Here is a 21,884-nt window from a genome sequence, read left to right as displayed (position 1 = left end):
AGGTAGGATTCGGCAGAGGCAGGAGGCCTTTGAAGAGAGTAAGATAAAGCTCCAAAGCCTGTGAGTTTGAGTGGAGGTTGTATATTGACTGTGTCTTGAAACGTTTATCAGATACTTACCCTGTGCAAGCAAGTATTTGTAGAGAAAGGCCCTTTCTGGACATCAAGTGCTTACACAGCTTGAGGTGTGGTCCTGTCCTCAAGAGGTTTACAGTTTACCTGAAAACCGAACCAACCCAAGATAAAAATTAGTGAATAATAAAGGACTAAACCGGGGCCTGGCACAGAGTAGGCATTCAGCAGGTTTGTCAATTAAATGAATGTGTGAATGACCAAAACTCAAGGTACAGAGGGCAAGTGCCCAAGGAATTCAGGGGAAAGAGAAAGCCGCGTGGGTGTCTCCAGGGAAAAGTGCCAGAGGCTCCTGGTTGTTCTAAGTATTCCAAGTGCCCAGCGCGCACCCTGGGACCAGGATGTCTGCGGAAGATGCGACGTCGACCCCCGCCCCCCTCTCCCCGGTCCCAGTCTTGCCTTGCGTACCCGCCGGCGATCCCCGCCGGCTGAGCCGAAGTGGCGAGAAACGAGCGGCGGTTTCTCACTTCCCCCCATGCGGTGGAGGGTCCAGAAAAGTGCCAGAGGGGAGGAAGCGCAAGTCCACGGCCCGCCCCGTTGCGTCCCACCCCCTGCGTCCCCTCCCCTTCGGCCACGGGAAAAGCGGCCGCGGGCGCCGCTGCTAGCTGTGGGGCTGGAGGACGCGGCCGAGGCGGAGCGCGGCGGCCAGCGGACGAGATGCGAGCGCTGCCGCTGTGGGCCGCTGTGCTGGTGCTGGGAGCGCTGGCGGGCGTCGGCGTCGGAGGTGAGTGAGGCTCCCGCGCGGCGGGGACGCAGCCAAGTGTGCAGACGTCGAGCGGGGAAACCGGGCGGGCGGGTCCTGCGCGGCTGCGCTCCGAGTGCGCGGGGCCAGCCTGGGGCTATCGGAGCCCGGAGCTGGGGACCTTCCGGGCCCCGCTGTGGGAAAGGCGAGAGGCTACCTAGGGGCGGGTCCTCCGGGACACCGAAGCCCTTAGCTAGGTTAGGCGCCTGCTCCGGGCGGTCTCAACGTGCGCGGTGAGGTGGGCGCATCTCTGAGCCCCGAGTTCAGCCCCGGCTGCGCGCATCGCAGGTGGTCCCGGCCCTCCGAAGGCAGACTGGCTCTGGAAGCCAAGGCGAGCTGGGGCTTCCCGGGGCTGTTCCCGCGCGTTGGCAGAGGGATGCGGTTGTAGCTTCTCGGATGAGAGTGTGTGCGCCCCCGGGTTGCCGGTTACTCGACATTCCCCTTTCTCTTTGTGTACACTTTCTCCCAAGTTTCTGTTTGGTTTTTGCTTGGTGGCTCCCCGCGGGAACGATTCGGAGGAGGATGAGGGCTCTGCCTCCTACAGTGTCCCCGGGTGGCAGCGGTGCCTCTGCTTCCGGGACAAACCCAGCATCCGAAAAATCTCCACTGTATGCGAGCTGCTACGCCAGGGGTCCCTGGAGCTGGCTTGGCTCCCTGGCTTTGTCTCTCCTGCTGCTGCGCACACTGTTAGCTGCCAAGGCAGTTGGCATTCGGCCTCCTTGGTGCTGCGAGGGGCAGAGCAGAGCACAGCCCAAGGGTGCTGCCCGTGATCTTTCTGGAGCCTGGGTGACCTTCCCAGGGAGAACGCTGGCTCCTGGTCCTCTGTGTTTCTCTGCAGAGGACGCACAAGTGTGCATATACCTACTTTTAGTGAAAAGAGTAGTACTCATTGTAGGGCAATTTAGTTCCTGCAGAAGATATTTTTTAAAAAGTAAGATTTATTGCTAAGGCCATTTCGAACATAGCTATTCATAAATACTTGATGACTTCCTTCAAGATTCGTGCATGTATAAGAGATTGTGCAGGAGAGGGCAACAGCATCATTAAAAAAACCCCACTTTACTGAGGTATGATTGACATACAAAACGCTGTATATATTTAATGTATATGACTTGAATTTGGAGATAAGTATACACTCAGAGATAAGTATACACTCATGAAATCATCACAATTTATGACCCATAACTTGATGAAGGAGTTAGAGATAACATATAGGGGGCTGTTTAAGTTGTTACTGCTGAAGCTTCCCATGTGACAGATGCTCAAACAGGTCAGCTGATGTCTTTAGCCTGCAGTGAGCAGCCTGATGACTATGGCATGGAATTATGAATCTCCAGCATTCAGCCCTGGGAGAGGTTAGAGCCTTGGTTCAGATGCTGTCTGAATGGAGAAATCCAGAGGCAATTCAGGTGTCTCCTACGGAGATGCCTGCTTCCATGAACTTAAAACATTTTTGCTTTTTTTTTCCCACATGTACAGCTTCCTGAATTTCAGAATGATTTCTGAATCTAATCATTATATTTTCTTACAGTTTTAGAAGTACGTAAGGTAACACAAGATAGAGCCTAGCATGGTGCTTGGATCAATTAGTGAAATGAAGAGCGTATTTGTTATTTTGGTGTCTCTTTCTCCACCCCTGAGTATACCTTTTGTCGATCTGTTTTTTTTTTCAATAATACATAGAGGATTCCACTGCATTGACATACCTAAGTTTGCATGAAATATCCTCTTGGGGATCTGTTCACAGATTCATTGTTGTGATTGGGGTGATTCCAGAAGTGGTGATAGGTTGTACTGAGCTAGCCTCAGACTCCCTCTGAGAGGCAGGATAGAGTCATATTTAAGAGCATGGGCTCTAGAGAAGACCTCCAGAGTAATAAGCCCCCCGTAAAAGCAGTTGCAATTGTCATTAAATCCCCCATCTCAGTGTTGGGGGCTGGCTTGCAGGTAACATCAGATCCCTGGGAAGCAGATGCAGGATGAGAGTTGGAGAGCTATATTGGGATACACAGTGTTGAAGGGACAGAGACAGAACTGGGTGGCAGTGGCACAGAGAGGCCACCCCAGAGTGGGAGAGTCTCGTATGGGGAATAGAGAGGTTGTTTGAGCATAGACTTGAGTTTTGGAATTTATGTGCAAAGGTGATCTTTTTAGCTTCACTCAAGAACTCTTGGGTCTTGTGGCTTCCCCAAATATGGTTCTTTTATTTTTTATATAAATTTATTAATTTAATTTATTTATTTTTGGCTGCACTGGGTCTTCGTTGCTGCACACGGGCTTTCTGTAGTTGCAGCGAGCAGGCGCTACTCTTTGTTGCGGTGTGCGGGCTTCTTACTGCGGTGGCTTCTCGTGTTGCAAAACATGGGCTCTAGGCACGGGCTTCAGTAGTTGCAGCATGCAGGCTCAGTAGTTGTGGCTCGCGGGCTCTAGAGCACAGGCTCAGTAGTTGTAGCACACAGGCTTAATTGCTCCGCGACACGTGGGATCTTCCCGGACCAGGGCTCAAACCCATGTCCCCTGCATTGGCAGGCGGATTCTCAACCACTGCGGCACCAGGGAAGCCCCCAAATATGGTTCTTTATTCTAATCTGAGACCTACTGAGTGACAAGTTTTGTTTGCTATCACCATCTAAATTGATTAGTTCTGAGCTGAGGTGCTGATTTCTCCTCCTGATTTATATCCTGGAAACTCTCCAACTGAAACCCTCTGCAGGAGCCCTCAGAGCCTGGAGAGACATAGGAGGAAGCCTTGTTGGCTGGGGAAGGGGACAGCTATGATATAAAGCCAATCAGATGTGGGTTTAATTCTTGATTTTGCCTCTTATTATCTGTCTTACTTTGGGCAAGTGACTTAATCTCTTGGGTCCTCAGTTTCCTCATCTGTAAAGTGGAGGAAATAATACTTCTATGATTGTGCCAGTTAAATGAGATAAAGGCACAAAAAAGTTTTCAATAAATGGCATTATTCTTCCTATCCTTGGTAACTACAACGTATTGGAGGTAAGGCTGCTACTGCTTCATGCATGAATACAATCCAGGTTCCTAAATGAGACCCATGGGATCCCTTTTCCCATGCCTATGTGACAGGGGACTCCTCCTTATTTCAACCCATTCTGCATTTGTGGCTTGGCAGATCTCAGCCGCTTCGTCGCAATAAGAATTCACAGAAGAGTCCAAGAGGAAGAGAGGCCCATACATTTGCTTTATCCATGAGAAAACCTTAAGTTCTGTCCCTGGGAAAAGAGGAAAGTAAAATACATTCACAGGTTTTGAGAAGAAGGACATGTCTATTTTGTTTGACACTCTATGCCCAGTGGCTGACACATAGGTGGAAAAATACGTACCTATGGAAAGCTATGAAAAGGCATCTAGAGGAGATGTGCCTCACCTTAAGATACCCAGTATTTGAATGTCTGTATTCATTCATAGACGATCCTCAAGTGCTCCATCTGGGCATTCTGGAGGATATTAGAATACAGCCAACCCATGAGTTCTTTGGGCATTTGGACCTCTATACTTTTGCACCATTTAGACCTCTGCTCTGAGGGTGCTGGAAACTCAGGGGATCCTCTGTGAAGTGTTTGCTTTTTCCCCCACCTCCTGGGGGAATATACACAGGAGGGCAGCATTCTTCTTTACCACCTTCAAAATTGTGAGTGTGAGCGGCTGAGGTCTCTTGGGCACAGCATAATTGGGGCAAGGAGGCAACAGTGACGAGGGGGAGTCTGGATATGACTCTGGAATTTCCTAGTAGAAATTCCCCCTCTACAGCTCCCCACCCCACTCAGGATCTCTGGTTATCATCCCCTCCCAGCCCTAAGACTCCTTCTGCCCTTGTTGGCAGGGATAGCCAGGAAACATGCCCACCGGAACCACAACTCATGAATCAGCAGACAGATAATTAACTGGGGGAATGACTGAGCGGCTTCAGGGATCAACCATTTGGCTTGACCCACCCCCCTCTGCTGCCCACAGAGCTGGCCTGCTGCGTCACCCCATCGCCTCTTCTCTCTTCTCCTGACCCCTGGCCCTTTCTGAGTGGGACAATCATTGTGGCTGATGGAGCTCACGTCACAAGTGGAAGTGCAGGTGGCAGCAGGGAGATGACACTGCCTGTTCTCCCTGTGTGAACTGCTGGTGTTTATTTAAATGGGAAACTCTGCAGCAAAAATTTATAAAATCTGCCTTTCTCTGCATGTACACAGTATCGCCAGGAACACTCTTTTCTTTATAGTTAGTTTATTTAGGTGTAATTTATGTACTGTAAAATTCATCCTTTTTAGGTGTACAGTTCTATGAATTTTTACAAATGCTCACAGTCAAGTAACCATCAGCATAATCAAGATACAGAATATTTCCATCACCCTAAAGAGTTGTCTTGAGCTCCTTGTCAACAATTTCCTTTCCCCACCTTTATTTCCTGGCAGATCTGTTTCCTGTCCCTACAATTCTTCCTTTTACAGAATGTCATATCAATGAAATCATACAGTGTGTAGCTTTTCAATTCTGGCTTTTTTGTGTGTGTGGTAAGCGGGCCTCTCACTGTTGTGGCCTCTCCCGTTGTGGAGCACAGGCTCCGGATGCGCAGGCTCAGCGGCCATGGCTCACGGGCCCAGCCGCTCCGCGGCATGTGGGATCTTCCCGGACCGGGGCACGAACTCGTGTCCCCTGCATCGGCAGGCAGACTCTCAACCACTGCACCACCAGGGAAGCCCAAGTCTGGCTTTTTTCACTTAGCATAATGTGTTCGAGACTCATCCATGTTGTTGCGTATATCAGAATGTTAAGAGGTTATCCCAGGCTACTCTGTCTTCCTCAGGTTCTGAGACAGTTACCCTGAAAGCAGGGGGCTATATCTGTTAAAGCCAGATCCAGCTTTCAATTTCTAAATTTTGAAATTGGATAGATGCATTTGCAGCCAGCACTTTTATTATCCTTGGTCCTAAAATCAAATGTGGTCAAATATGGTATGTCACAATCTTTGGAGCTAGAAGCTAAGTAAACTGGGGCTATTCTACCTTTTAAAATTTGGGGTAGCATCTCTGAAAAAAACAACCCACCGTAAGTCTTCCTTTCTGGTTTTCTTTCATGTTCCCACAAAAAGACTTCTCTTCCTCCCTGCCAGCATTTCTTAGTTCAGTTAGTAAAGCTATTTAAACATTCACGGGGTGAATGAGGTGATGTGTGCTCATTATATGAAAGCCACATGTTGGAGAGTAAATGGCTGGTTCCCCTCTAATTCTGTTCCCCCTTAATGTTCACTATTAATTAGATGGTGTGTTCTATTCATATTTTTTGTAAAATCTTGCATATGTAATAATCCTTGCATATGTAATAATGCAAGAATTATTGCATTATGTAATAATGTATGTAATAATTCTCATGGGTATGTGTATTCCTTTACCTAAACTTGCATATGTAATATGTATATGTAATAATTCTCATTGGTATGTATATATGTAATAATTCTCATGTGTATGTCTATTCTTTTACCTAAACTTGTGTTACATTTTTTCAACTTAACAAAAGCCACTTTTTTGTTCATATAGCGAAAAACCCCTCAGGATGAAAAGAACTGTGGGTCTGGATTTGAGAAACCAATATGCAATTCATGGCTCAACAGGCTTTTCTGTCGATTTGCTGGGTGATTTTGAACAAGTCATCTTACCTCTGGGCCTCAGGCTCTTGGGGTCTCAAGGGCTGCAAACGGGTGAACGTGTCAAAGGGAGAGATGTTGGTTTGCTCTTGCCCTTCCCCACCACCAGCTGGAGAAGTTTTTCCTTTAGCTGATTAATAGTGTGGAAGTCCGTTTAAGGATTTCTTTGGGGGGGAAAAAAGGGAGGTCTGCAGTTAAAAACAAGCTTGAAAAACTTCGCCCTGGAAGAAAGCTCCAGAAGTTTGGCGAAAGGCACATTCAGTAGCCACTTTGAAAGTCCCTGTCGTCAACCCTAAATCTGCTTGGTGATGGGATTCTTGGATAGAGGGAACCCAGGTCTGTGAGAACCGCTGATGATTCCAACCCCCTGCTTTAGCCACTGCACGTGATAAACTCCTCCAGGTTGAACCTGGGCTGGAGCCACCTGCAAGGGGCAGGTTTGACCAACTCCTTGGGAAGGTGGAAGAGGAGGGCGTGCGGTGCCCCCACTCTGGGACCCCTACAGATAGAGACTAGACCACACTCTCCTGGGAGATTCCTGAAGGCTGTGGGAGCGGGCTGGCCAAGTTACTTCTGGAGTTCCCCTTGAGCTTTGGGATTCCAAGAGGCTACTGGGTTTTGGGGCTGAAGGTGCTTGCTTGTAGAGAGCCTGGCATGCCCTGGGGAGCCTACCTTTAAATGAATGCAAATGTAGAGACTGAGACAGAAGAGAAGACATTTAAAATTAGCTTTAGGTTTTTTTTGAGCTTATAAAACGAATTCAACTTTTTGTGGGGGAAAAAAAATTCAAGGACATTCCCTGACCATCCAGTGGTTAGGACTCAGCGCTTTCACTGCAGTGGCCAAGGTTCAATCCCTGGTCAGGGAACTAATATGCCACAAGCTGCATGGCACGGCTGGAAAAAAAAGAAAGTCAAGCAGTACAGAAATAGAATAATGTAGAAAGTACAAGTCCCTTGTAGTCTTGTACTTAAAGATAACCACTGTTGACAGTTACTCCAGAATTTTTTTCCTATGTATATGTCACCATATATAATGATTTATCATTATTGTTGTTTCTCAAGCAGAAACATCCACAGTAGGATCATTGTCACTTAATAATATACCGTGAGCATCTTTTTATATCAGTGCATGGCCTTCCATTACTATTTATGCCAAGAGCTGTAACTCTAGCCAGAAGACATATTGCTATGTGGATATACCTGAATTTTCTTAACCAATTCCCTGTTGGTAGACATTGGGATCACCCCCAATTATCTGCTACTACAGATAAAGCGGCAGGGGACATCCTTGTTCATTATTATGCACCTTTGTTCCAGTGTTTCTGCAGGCTGAATTTCTTAAACGAAAGCTGCTGGGTCAAAGGACACGAATATTTTAAATTTAAATTTTAATAGGTTTTCCAAATTGTCCTCCAAAATGGTGGGACCAATTTGCCTTCCTACCAAGACAGGCTGGAAGCAAGGGCTGGTGACAGCACCACCGCCTGCTGTTTCTACCCACAAGATATGAGCCTCAGGAGGAAAAGTAGCAGAATTGGACAGTTGAATGCCAAGGAGGTCACCAAAAGGGTGCTGCTGGGCTGGGCCTCAAACAGAACTTGGTATGGGCTTGCCTCTTTTCTATACTGAATGAGTCAGATGGGAGGTGGGGCCTGTGCTGATAAAATTTTCCAGAACTTGAGATGCAACATTTGAATCAAATATTAGTTAGGCTGTTAGGAAGAAATGGACATGTGTGCAATATTTGAGGGTTCTGGGGCCCTGGGATGTTAGGCTTCCTAGAGTATTAGTCAGCTTGTTGATGCTTTCTGTTTGGAATATATATACTTCCAGGGCTGGCGGCAGCTTGAAAATCATCTCATCTAATACCGTTTGTTTTACAGAGAAGCACAAAGGGAGGTCCTGAGAGGTGAAGTGACTTGCCCAAGATCACACAACTAGTTTAGTGGCGTTGGTGGGGTCTAGCCCTGGGGGCTCCTGTCTCCTGGCCAGTGATTCTTCACTGTATCCTGTAGAGACCAAGGACCCTCTCTCATCTGACCCTGAGGCGGGTAGGGGTGTGGGGGGGATGGGCATTCCTCGTGCAGGAAGTGATTTGCATGAAGGTAAGTAGGAAGGGAACCAGCATTTACTGAGCATCCACTCTGCTATCCGTGGTTCTTTCATCTGTGTTATCTCGTTTAATCCTAACAACTCCTGAGGTAAGTGTTCCGCCCATATTGGGAGCATGGGGGAAAGGAAGGTCTCCAGGGCTTGGCTGATGTGGCTGGGTTGCACCCGTTAAATAGGAGGGAACAATTATAAGTTCTCGAATAGAGATGTGACACTGGACCTTAGAGAGAGCACCAGAGAGATGAAGGGACGTGCCTGAGGTCACACAGCCAGTGGAGCTGTAAAAGTGGTTTTAGACCTGAGGTCTCCTGTCTGCTGTCCCACCACCATGCTTCCCCCACCACATCCACTGTTACACTGTTCATCGTTTTACTCCCCCTGCCCTCAGGGTGTTTTCCAGGGGCTGGGTGTTAATTTTAGATAATAACTACACAGAAGACAGGACTCTGTCCTTTTTATGCAGTGTTCAGCATAAAACGTGGCGACTTAATTATCCCAGTTGGAGATGATAACAAGACATGTTCTGGCTTCGCTTACAAGGGCAGGGCCTACTGGCTGAAGAAAGGTCAGTGAAAGGGCATGGCCAGTGGTCAATACATTTGAACTTTGTCCAAGGGGATCCACTTGTTCAGGGAGAAATCCTTCCTGTCTTTCGGTCGTGTCCCTCATGCCAGTGGATCAGCAAGTCCTCAGAGAACATCTAGGGTCTAACCATGCCATGGATACCACTACCATCCAAATCCAGCCCCCTGCCATCTGCTGCCTGGATGGTTGTAATGCTTCCTAATTGGTCTCCTTCTGGTCTTGTTCTCCTACTGTCTGCCCTCCTTTCGTGGCCAGGATGATCTTCTGCTCACCTCTGCTCACAGCCCACCAGCGGCTTCCCACCACATGGAGAATGACAGCCACACTCTCTACCATGGCTACTGCTTCCCAGTATTATGGTCTCTGACTGCATTTCCAACCGCCTCTCTATCTCTCTCCTCTTCCCTCTCTCTTCCTGCTGTTTTTTTAAGAGGCTGAGGACCATCTAGCTGCTGTGCGTTCTTTCTGGAATACTCGTCCCCTAGATCTTCCCATGACTCACTCCTTCATATCATTTTGAAATGTCACTCTGAGAGGCCTGTCTTTAAAGGAGACACCCTCCCCTTACCGATGCTTTGTCCTGCTTTATTTTCTCAGTGCCTTTGCCACTTTTTGAAATTGTACTTTTTCGTTGTATATGTTTTGGCTTTCTGTTGAGCATGTTTGATTTTCGCTAAACTCTAAGCTCCACATAGGAGTAAGGGGGTTGTTTATCTCATCAGTGTGTCTCCAGTGCTTAGCAGAGTGCCAGACACAGGTAGGTACTCAGTGAATATTTGTTGAGTAAGTGAGTGGATGAATGAATGCCAACACCATTGATATATGTTAGTAGAAAAGTATAAAAGAAGAGTAAACACTTTTCTGTTATCCATAGGTGGGTTAACCATTACAAAATGGTTAGGCTGGCTTTTTTCAATCATGCAGAGTATTTCAGAGCAGTGTTTCTCAAAATCATGTCATATATGCTATGGAAATGCTATCCATTTTGTATTATTAGCTTCTTAGGGCTGCTGTAACTGGGTGGCTTAAAACAACAGAAATTTATTCTCTCTGGAAGCTAGAAATCTGAAATCAGGGTGTCAACAGGGCCATGCTCCCTCTGAGACGCTGGATGGACTCCTTCCTCATATCTTCCTAGCTTCTGGTGGTAGCTGGCAACTCTTGGCGTTCCTTGGCTTCCAGCTACATCACTCCAATCTCTGCCTCTGTCTTTATACGGCAACGTTCTCGCTGTCTGTCTTCACGTGGTGTTTTCCTCTTATGAGGACATCAGTCATACTGGTTTAGCACCCACCCTAATGACCCCATCTTGATTACATCTGCAAAGACCTTATTTCCAAATAAGATCATAGTTGTAGGTACTGGGGGTTAGGACTTCAGCATATCTTTCTGGGGGACACAATTCAACCTGTAACACATTTTAATATTGGTCGAGGCAAATTGTACACAAACGGCTTCTGATGTTAAGTACCATATTTAATTGGCTCTGATGCACTTTTTTTTTTTAAACATTTGAAAATCCCTGAAATCAGCCTGCCTCCTGTACGGTAGTTTGGACTCCCTACTGCTTTGGGAGATGCTTACTGAAGCTTTCTGCTCAGAGCACAGAGGTATGTGTTACCTTGAATCCCACCTTCCTGCCTTCTTCCCCTTCCTTGGATTACTGAGCTGCTGCTGCATGTAAATGAAAGAACAAAAATAAGATAAACTTTCTTAACAGCTTGTTCTAGAGAAACCACTTGTTGCATCCACAGCACTGTTAGCCTCTGTTTTGTTCTTGGGTGACTCACCCAGCCAGGTGACTGCAATGGAAGGTCAGGCACTGCCCGAGTCACCCAGTGTCCCCATGGACCTATTTGAGAAGTCACTAGTCAAAGATCAGTGGCGGGGCTGGAGACCCAGGCCAGAACTCCTCCCTGCAGATAGTAAGAGAGATGCCCATGGTGTTTGCGGTATGGACAGTCCTCCCTTCCACTGAACACCTCTCCCTCTGACTGAGCCCTCTCCTGGAGTCCCCTGGCCTCACTAGGGTGGCCCGTTCCTGTGTTCTGACATCCTGTCTAATTGGACGGCATATCCTCCAAATAGCTCTCATTGACGCATTATGACTTCCACTGGTTCCAACTCCCTTCCTTGTTCCCTTTTTTTCCTCCATTTTCCCCACCCTTTGTCTCTCTTCTGGTTCTGTGAATTGGGCTGATGTGTCAAACCACAGCCTTCTACTTCTACTTTCCAGGCAAAGTTCTTTGCTGGTCTTGTCTATGTTTTCTAATTGGCCTTCTCTTCTTGGCCATCCCTCCTAGATTATATATATATATATATATATATATATATATATATATATATTTTTTTTTTTAACATCTTTATTGGGGTATAATTGCTTTCCAATGGTGTGTTAGTTTCTGCTTTATAACAAAGTGAATCAGTTATACATATACATATGTTCCCATACCTCCTCCCTCTTGCGTCTCCCTCCCTCCCACCCTCCCTATCCCACCCCTCCAGGTGGTCACTTTTGATCCCCTGCCTTCAACTGCTTGGGCCTCAGGATAAAAACAGCAACAATAAAAACAATAGCAACCATAGCAGCTGCAGCCTTTATTGAGAACTTTCTGTCTTGCCAGCTGTTGTGCTCAGAGGGTGACAGGGATTGGTTGCTTTATAACTACACTGGGAGGACCAGGGCCAGTCCTCCTGTTGCCTTGCTGTGGCTAAGCTGTCCAAGAAAATGGGTGCTAGGGTTGTTAATTTGTTTCAGTGACAAAGTTCTGATGAAGACCCTTGATTCTCCAGCAGAGCCGAGTCTGGGCCTCCGAGGCTGAGGAGGAACATGGGCCTTATGAATGACTGGAAACAGAGGCCCAAACTCCTTCCACATGTTTTGGGGGAGGGGTGGCAGAGCAGCGGCTCGTTGAATCAGCATGGCCCAGGCGCAGAGACTTCTGATGAGTCAGTCGCTTTCAGCCACTGCATTCCGGGGAACCTGCCCTTGGTCGCAGGTCTTGGTGGGGGGCATCCCGGGAAGCGGGTGGGGGGGGGGAAATCATTGATTCTCATGAAATCAACCTGTGATTCATTAAAAAGGAGAGGTAAGGGGAGCTGGGTAACCGTGACTCCCCAGCCATGACTTCCTAAAGAACAAGTCCCAGCAGCTCATAGCATCCTCTGGGGTCAGGGACTGCCCGCTCACTGCGGGGTGGGGGTGGGGCTGCTGTTGTTTATTTCACATCTGATAAGGCTTGCTTTTGTGGCTATGAGTCAAGGACTCATGGGGAAATGCTAATTTGAGAATGAATGGATGGCTAAATGGATAGACTGGGAAAAGTTTTCAAAAAATAATTAGACAGTGCCCACACCTCCCACGGCCGCTTCTCTCTTCTGACACTTCCTGCGATCTTGTGCGTCTCCTCTCCCTACCGAAAATCCATGTCACTTATGTCCAGAAGTACTCCCATGGATGTAGATTCTCATGGAAACTTCAAAAGGGGCTGCCTAAAATAGTGCAGGCTGTGCTTCTCTCAGAACTCTTCCAGTAAGGCAGTAAAAGGGGGATGAGTTCCCATCTGGCTGAGAAAAGAGCAGTTGTGAGCTAACAGCTGGCCAGGCAGCCCGTGAAGGGAGAGGCCCTCTGGATGCATTGCTGGTTCTGAACATTCAGGCATTCTGAATCTGGCAGCTCTGGGAAGATTGGCTACTTTTCTTCCATTAGAGACAGTACATGGCTGAGGGCCACCCCAGCTCAGAGGTGGCCTTGGTGCCGTAGGGCCAGGTCTGGAGCCACTGCCGTAATCTCCACCTCGCAGTCCTTGTATGGCATGCTTAGGTTGGAGTCCGTCAGAGGCTGGAGCCCCAGAGGTTACTCAGGGGCTCGCAGTAGCATATCACTTGAAGAATCTTAGGGTTGGGAAAGGCCTTTTTTAAACTAAATTTATTTATTTATTCTTGGCTGCATTGGGTCTTTGTTGCTGCACCCGGGCTTTCTCTAGTTGTGGCGAGCAGGGGCTACTCTTCGTTGCGGTGCGTGGGCTTCTCAATGCGGTGGATTCTCTTGTTGCAGAACACGGGCTCTAGGCACGCGGGCTTCAGTAGTTGTGGCACGTGGGCTTAGTTGCTCCACGGCATGTGGGATCTTCCCAGACCAGGGATCGAATCCATGTCCCCTGCATTGGCAGGTGGATTATTTTTATTTTTATTTTATTTTTTTGCGGTCCACGGGCTTCTCACTGTTGTGGCCTCTCCCATTGCGGAGCACAGGCTCCTGACACACAGGCTCAGAAGCCATGGCTCACGGGCCCAGCCGCTCCGCGGTATGTGGGATCTTCCCGGACCGGGGCACGAACCCGTGTCCCCTGCATTGGCAGGCGGACTCTCAACCACTGCGCCACCAGGGAAGTCCTGGGAAAGGTCTTTGAAGTTAGACAGACTCAGGGCTCTGAGGAAATGTGGGGCTTCCAGAAGGCGCTTCAAGGATTCCACATATAATCTAGTGTTTTGTGGAGAACAATGAAAATTTAAATTGCCCAAGGAACAGTTTCAACCCATTTGCCTGTTTTATGTTGGAATTGTATGCATAATTTGGAGAAATGAGCTCAGTTGCTTAAAAAACAAAACAAAACTGATCTAGTCCAATACCTCTCAATTTGCTCTAATATATATTTATTTAGCATCTCCTTTGAGCAAGGGCTGAGGCTGGGCTGGGCAGGACAGGCCTCAAGAGGCTTAAAATCTATTGAGCGGCAGTGCTGTTAAGGCAGATGCATAAGTAATTATAAGTTGGGAATATTGGAGTGAAGAAACTAAGGCTGAGAGGAATTAAATGACTCATCCAAGACTATATTATTAGTGGGTGACTCAGTTAGGACCACAGTCTGCTGACTGCGTGTGTACCTTTTCTGTTAGGTCACTCTGCCCTGAGATGGATACTGTTAAAGTGCAATTTTCAAAGAGTTAAAAGTATGATTCTCATACAACTATAAAATGAACATGTGTCAAAGATTTCATCCAACTTAATGAGGGAACCAATAAGATGTTGACTAGTTCAAAAGAGAATTCAAGTAAGGGAGTTATAGTCAGTCAAAGGAATGCTGAAATCAGTTACCTAACAGATTCAAAATTGGTTAATGTTCTACAAGGCAATAAACCTTAACCTTTGGGGGTTACCTTTTCTACCGGACAGAAATCATTTACGTTGCTGTTGGATAAGAATCATATACGTTGCTCTCCATTGTTTTTGGTTTTCTACAGGTCAGCCTCTGTTCTTACAGAATCATAAGATAGAAGTCAAACAAAGGTACACATCCCTGGAAAATCAGACAATCTCTAAGCATGGTGGGTCTACTGGTCAACCCTTTGCATTACCTTGAAAGGACACCCAGTACTCCCTTTGCCTATTTCCACATTTTGGATAATTTTTCTTAACAATATTTTGTGTATGTGTGTACACACGCATTTGCTGGGTGTTTTTTTTTTTATTTTTTATTTTCCCCAGATGTTGAAAGGGAGTTCAGCCACGCTGTTATAAAAGGGACTGAGACAGCTCCGTAAGAAGTTTCAGGGACACTGGGAAAACATCCCAGTGATGAGGTTGATTTCCCCCAAATATATTTGCTGGTCTTACAAACTGGGGGCAAGGGACCACTTTGGAAAATTGGATAAAGTAATTGTCAAGATAATTGGGTCATAGTAGGAATGGGTCTCCCTCATTCTGCTCTTTGCACAGTCGTCCCTCGGGATCTGTGGGAGATTGATTCCAAGCTCCCCTGACGACCAAAATCCAAGGATGCTCAAGTCCCTTATAGAAATAGCTTAGTGTTTGCATATAACCTTTGCACATCCTCCTGTATTCTAAAAATCATCTCTAGATTACTTACAATACAATGTGAATGCTATGTAAATAGTTGTAAATGCTATGTAAATAGTTGCTGGCACGTGGCAAATTCAACTTTTGGTTTTTGGAACTTTCTGGAATTTTTTTCCTGAATATTTCCAACTCGTGGGTGTTTGAATCTGTGGATGCAGAAGCCACGGATATGGAGGGCTGACTGTACTGCAGAAGGCCTTCCTGGGGCACTGGAGGTTTACCTGACTGAGGCCAGGAAGGCTAAGCTGGGGGAAGGAGGGAGGATGGGGGCTTCTGTCCAGGCAGATGTCTGGGGTTTGCTTCCTGGTTGGGCTTCTCAAGGCTCTTTTCATGCCTCTGGTTGTCTCTGCTCCTCCCTGCAGCTTTTTCTCTGTCCTTTGACAGTATGAAGACTGTTCACACTTGAGTGGCATTTTGTAGTGTACCCACTGCTTCTCCTTTACCTCACTGACTTCTTTGCACACATCCTATGAGACAGATATCATCACTTCATGGAGGTTAACTAACTTGACCAAGGTCACGACACCTAGTAAGAAGAGCATTCAGAATTCAAATACAGGTCTTCCAACTCCAAAATTCCATGTTCTTCCAGCTTATATCAGTCAACTTTTTCTAATATTTCTGCGGTTTTCCCTAAAGCATTCTATGTACTTGGATCCCAAGATATATGTATTGGGAAGCTTGAGAAGATTTGCTTTCCCCTGGCAGGCCAGTAGGACACTGCCATGGCGGTCACCCCCCACCCCCATATTTAGACCGTGTGTTAATGTTAGTGCATCCGGGCTCTGAATTCCCTGTGTAGCGGCTGTGACTAAGTCACTAGAATAATTGGAGAGAGGGTACGTTGCCATGGCTCTGGGCCTGAGATTTTCATTTGTACAATGTAGGTGTCAAATCAGTTGTTAATTAAAGCCTTTCCGTCATTTATGATCTGACACTTGCTCCATCACTTGCCATCACAGTGACCTCATCAATTGAGGGCTGTGATGAGTTTCTCCTGACCTTCCTCATTCTCCTTCTTCCTTACCAAACAGCCTGTGTTTGGTAAATGTCTATGGGATAGGTAAGGTGTATTTGTGTGCATCTGAGAGCTGTAAACCTGGGCATTTGGGAAAGCTGGGAAAGGATGGGGGCAGACCAGGTACTTTGTCATGTCAAATGAGATACTAATGCCTCTGTCTCCCTGTTACAGGGCCCAACATCTGTGCCACACGAGGCGTGAGCTCCTGCCAGCAATGTCTGGCTGTGAGTCCCATGTGTGCCTGGTGCTCTGATGAGGTAAGGAGCAGATATCCAACTTTATTTCTTCCCCAGACTTAGCTGCTTTTGTGTAGAGACAGACCCATGGGGATATCTCCTTCCTCCTAAGCATACAAGCCCCTTGTCCCTTCTGACCAAAACTAGGGAGAAGCCTTCCCATTGATGGGCGTCAAAGGGAGCCGTCATGGGCTGTTGCTGGGAATGCCATCCAGAGTGTATTGCGTGGCCCCCGGCCTTAGGCAGAGTGGTTAGGCCTGCTGGCCTCTCTGTAGCCATTGCCATCCTTTACCACACTTTGCTTGATTTTTGTTGGGGTGCAACACCCCCGAGAAGCAGGACCTCGGGTCTCAAAAAGGGAGGCATGAGAGGGTTATAGGTACAAAGGGGATGCTGGCTTATGAACATTCCAGAATTTTTAAAAGGCAAGCAAGAGAGGGATCTTGCGCTTGTGTGGGGGGCTGTTTAGACAGAGGATCTCTTCTCTTCCCTTTTCCTGTCTGATGACTGGACCCCCATGGCTTTACATTTTCCCCTTTCTTTCTCCTCTTCCTCTCCTTCCTTCCTCCTCTTGGGAAGGTGTCAATGAAAGAAAGAGCTGGGCCAATTTGGTGAGGCTGGGAGGGTGACAGGAAAGGGTTAGCTGTGTCTAGGCAGAGGATTTGTTGTGTCTGGGGCCCTAGGGAATGAGTGTGTCTGAGGGAATGGCTGTGTTTGTGGCTGGGATGGGAATTTGGAGCTGGCAAGAGCTGGGGGGTGAGTGTGGCTGGAGAAGGTCCAGTGATCACAGAGTCTGGGGCTGAGTCATGGGCCTGGTCCCCGGCAGGTGGTTACCTGAGCTCCTGGCCTGGCTGCGTGTCAGCCACCTGAGGTGCCCTCTCCGTCCCTGCCCTCTGCAGCTCCGTGACTGCTCTAACTCAGGCCCTCATTCTCTCCGCTTCTCTTCCCAATCTGCTGAGTTTCCTAAAAAGGCAACCTCCCTGGAAGGCTGGTGGGGGGTGGGAGCCGAGAGGCTGTGTTTATCCCTCAAGGAGAGGACAGCCAGAACGACAGAGGCCAGCCCAGCACACTGCTTTGGCCTCTGAGCAGTTCAGCACGAGAACTGCTTCCAGAGGCAGCTGCCCAACATCTGGGCCACATTGACTTCATTTAGCAAATGAGATATTCCCTGGGGCTGGGAGTTGGGGGTGGGGCTGGGTTGAGTGAGCCCTTCCCCTCCACCCCCGCAGGTTCTCCACCCCTCTGGGCTGAAATGGCTGCTCAAGTGTGATGTGGCCTCCTCCCTTCTCATTTGCTGTATGCTCCTTCCCTTGGTCACCATCGTGATATTATTAAGCTTCTTTTACGAGGAAGTTGGAATTCTGCAGCTGAATCCTCGAAGAAGGGAGAGCTGGATGGGGAGGGCGCCTCATTGGATTGGATGGCCTGTAGCTGGTTGGAGCAGAGGGGTAGCCAGGGCAGAAGCCCTAGTATCACTCAAAAGATGCTCCCCTCTCTTCAACCCAAAGCAAGACAAAATGGAGAAACTGTGGTTCAGAGGAGTCTGGGATTCTTGGAATGTCTGTCACCTGTCTTGATCTGCATAGGAACAAGTCAGGTAACTGGCCTGCTGAGGCCATGCTGAGGCCTGACCAGACAAAGCCCTTAGGTCATGTGACCAGAATTTGGAGATATATGTAGAATATTTATTGATGGCCGTGGTGAATTTTTTCCCATGGGGCATACCAAGGTGGGAGGAGGGAAGAAGGAGGGTGGGAAAGGTACCAGGTAGGATCAAAATATAATGTAGGACTAGCCTAGGGATGGGGGATGGAGTCAGAGAGAAGACGGGTGTATCCAGGACCAAAGAAAACTAATGAGAGGAGATAGATGGTCCAATAAGATATTTTCTAGGAGGATGGAATTTAAAAAGGAAAGTGTTTTTTTTGTTTTTGGTTTTTTTGAGTGATAAAGTCAGATTTATTGCTCTGGATTGAATCAGTGGACAGGACCTAGGGAGGGGGAGGGGGACACAGGAAGTTAGTCAAGCATCCTCCTGGCCTTTGCTGAGTTCTCAGCACCCTGGGGAAGCGGGAGGGCCAAGAGCTTAGTGAATGACTACAGTTATCTAAGAGGGGAGGAAGGGTAGCAGAGGAGACCAGTGTGGGTTAACATTTGTCAACCAGGGAGAAATGGGAGGTGGGAATCCCGGACTGTAACTGGAACAGGACTGCTGTTTTTTTCCTGAGGGCTTCCCCTGCACTGACCAAGTTTAACTGCTGAAAGTGTCTTGGCTGTTGATTTTAGAAACCAAAAGTGAACCATCTGGGCCACTTTGCATGTGATTTGTTGAATAATCAATCCTGGAGAGCCCTCTGCTCCTGCCTCTCTTACCTTGGCTGTTACAGGCAGAGTTGGCAGTGCCTGGAAAAACAACTGGTTGGGCTCAGCTTTCCCTGGTCCTGGAGGACAGCAGCTCTGGGTGTGGATAGCAAGCCCTTGGCTGGGTAATAGGAAAACATAGCCAATGTGGATGAGTGCAGAGTTTTGGGCTCATCTGCATAGGGTGTGTTCTTGGGGGACTGGATACTGATACGGGTTGGGGTGGTGTGCTGTCTCTGGACTGTGAATCTAGCAGAGAGGCTGGCTTCACAGAGAGGTTCACCTTGTGGTCTTGGCCCTGGTGGCATCATGTTGGGATCTAGAACCTTCCAAATTTGCCTGCTGGTAAGAATCACCTAGGGTGCTTGTTAAATATAAGGGTTTCCAGGATGGACCCTGAACCTGTTGCATCAGAATGGGTTGTTACAATAGCAAGTTTGGCAAATATTGCTAATTGAAGGGGCTGATCATTGGGGTCATGATGGGTGGAGCTGGAGTTAAGGTTGCCAGATAAAATACAGGACACCCCTGTTAAATTTGAATCAAACAACAAATACTTTCAGTATAAGTATGTCCCAAATACTTTTAGTATAAGTATATCCCAAATATTTACCAAATTTGGCAACCCTAATGTGGAGAGAAATACTAGGAATTCTTCGATAGTCGTGAGTGCACGTCAGATAAAACAAGAAGAAAGGGTTTGGATCCCACAAAGAAGAAGACTCTAATAGGACTTACTTCTCATTTTTCTTCTCTGCCTTTTTGGTGGGGGGAGGTTTAGGCCACTGTTTAATTCCTTTTTAGTCACTAATGTAATTTCATTCTCACTTCTCTGCTGCTTTTTCTTTCTTCCTATTTTTTTTCTTAATCTGGAGGGCAAACTCTCATCCTGAGTGTTTTGCCCCAATTTGTTCTCATAAAAAAAAAGGCATAATATTAAAAGTGCTCCTCCCTCTGTAAACAGTGGGGTGTGAGTATCAATAACCATAAACTAAAATGCTTTCCTTTTCCTCTCCTTTCTGTCCCCTCCACACCTCTCTCTCTCTATGTTCAAGTGATTTCTTGTCCTTACCAGATGTCAAGAGAACAATGTTCATTTTTTTGGATTGGAGGCATTTGTTAGCACTCTGGGGAAATAAAATGTACCACGACCTATTGTTCCTTGTCCTCCAAGAAAGAGTATGCAATAATAGCAGTAGTTAGAATGGTAATAGTAGAAAAGAGTCGCCTATTTGAATCTATTTGTTTCTATCAGATCAAAAGGATTTGAGTATATTTGACTTCTGTTGAGATTTTTATATTTTGAAAGCATTTCCCATTCACAGTTTTATCCCCTGTCCAACCCTGTGAAATAAGTAGAATAATGACAGTTATTCATGCTGTCCTCTCCCAGTTTCTAAAATGGGATTAATGGAGAATGGGACTAGGAGCTGAATTCCCGCCAGGAGAGGGCGGGAGTTCAGCTCACACTGCACGTGGGTTGGGACCTCCCACTGCTGTGCTCTGGCTCTTCCCCTGGGTCTTGGTTATCTTTGCCCTTTTTGTGTAACATCTGGTTTCACTGGGAACTGGAACTTGAACACTCCTCCCCCCCTCCTTCCAGCTTTCTCTCTGAGTAACCTGGACACATTCCTTTTACCTTCTCAGCCTGGGTGATTAAGAAAGGAATGTGGCCCAGATGTGTCGAGGTCAGTGCCTTGGTGTCCTTTCAGGACAGCAGGCTCTCAGGGCGAGCGTGGCTGAGGAGCAGGCCTGACCCCTGATGTCAGCGACCAGAGAGGGAGGGAAGGAGACAGTTTTTGTTTCTTAGTGTTTAGATTTCTTCGGAAATTCATAACAAACCATAAGCACTGTCAGCAAGGCTTGGCACTTCAGACTTTCTTCTAATAAACACTGCCACGTTAGGGAATGGGGGTCAGGAAACCCCCGCCAAGATATTCTCTCCCTGCACCGATGCAGCCTGAAGATACACGATGGCCTTGCTGTTCTCATTGTTTCCTGGTCTCCCCCTTCCCTCTCTCTCCTTCAGCATCTGTCTTAGTCCTGGAAAGGATCAGCAACTCAGGGCATCTCGGTCCATCCAATCATTGCCTTTTTTGGAAGGTTTTCTCTCTGGGGTTTTGTGGGACCCTGGAATCAGAGATACAGTAGGGAGTTTTTTGAGCAAGAAAGAGACTGCTTCCTGAGAGAGAAGGGTTGGGAGAGATGGACAGAAGCTGCAAGAATTGGGGCACAAAAACGTGCAGTGTTCGTGAGTTCTCCCTTCTGCCATTCTGTCCCTGGCAGAGGGACCTGGGTGGGTGAGGGGAGGGCATCTTCATCTCTCTGAGGAGCTCTGATGTCCTGTTGGGATCTTCTGAACCAGGAAGATTAAGTCTCATGTACCATTTCCCATTGCTGATGCCGTTTCTCTACCTCAGACCCGTGAAGAGGAAGAAGGAAGCTGCTGGCTTCTGGAAGCTCTTTCCACATTTTGCCCGGGCTAGGGCGGTCCTCATGCCATTTGTGTCCGTTCAGGCTGCTGTAGCAAAAATACCACAGGCAGGCTGGCTAAACAACAAACATTTATTTCTTACAGTTCTGGAGGCTAGAAAGTCCAAGATCAAAGTAGCAGCAAATTCAGCGTCATCGATGGCCATCTCCTCACCGTGTCCTCCCATGGTGGAAGGGGCCAGGGAGATGTCTGGGGCCTTCTTTTAAAATAAGGGCACAATCCCATTCGTGAGGGCTCCACCTCATGACCTGTCACCTCCCAAGACCCCACCTCCTAATACCACCACCTTGGAGATTAGGGTTGAATATATGAATTCTGGGGGGACACACATTCAGTCTGTAGTACTGTTGGTGTTGTTCATGGTCCCATCCACGTGGGGAAGCCTTTCCGCCTATCAGAGGAGGGCTGGGCAGGAGTGGGAGAGGGGCGTCGAGCATCGGGAGGGGTTTAAGCTACAGAGTCCTGAGTTTCTGAGTATGGATGTCTCCTTGTGGCCCAGTCCCTCTCCTGGAAACATGGCTTCCAGTCACCTGAGGGGCTGAGAAGGCAGAATGTTATCTATCCTTCCCACACCTCCCGTATCCCCATCTTGCATCCTGTTCCCTACCTGGTGCATTCTCAGGTGTGGCTCTTCCCGGGACTGTTTCTTCTACATTCCTGCTTCTCTGCCTTGATTCCCGCTCT

At 47.6% G+C, this 21,884-nt stretch overlaps 1 protein-coding gene across 1 annotated transcript in view; it reads left to right on the top strand.

The window, feature by feature from the left end:
* Positions 1–719: 719 nt before the first annotated feature.
* The window catches only part of ITGB3 (integrin subunit beta 3), a 52,089-nt gene continuing 30,924 nt past the window's right edge, over positions 720–21,884 (top strand). The window contains exons 1-2 of the mRNA XM_049701643.1: positions 720–855; positions 16,281–16,366. Of these exons, the coding sequence (XP_049557600.1) occupies positions 789–855; positions 16,281–16,366 (153 nt within the window). The 5' untranslated portion in view covers positions 720–788. The remainder of the gene's footprint in view (positions 856–16,280; positions 16,367–21,884) is intronic.

Source organism: Orcinus orca, chromosome 19 (genome assembly GCF_937001465.1).
Source record: "Orcinus orca chromosome 19, mOrcOrc1.1, whole genome shotgun sequence".
NCBI lineage: Eukaryota > Metazoa > Chordata > Mammalia > Artiodactyla > Delphinidae > Orcinus > Orcinus orca.
This window is presented reverse-complemented; position numbering and strand designations above follow the sequence as displayed.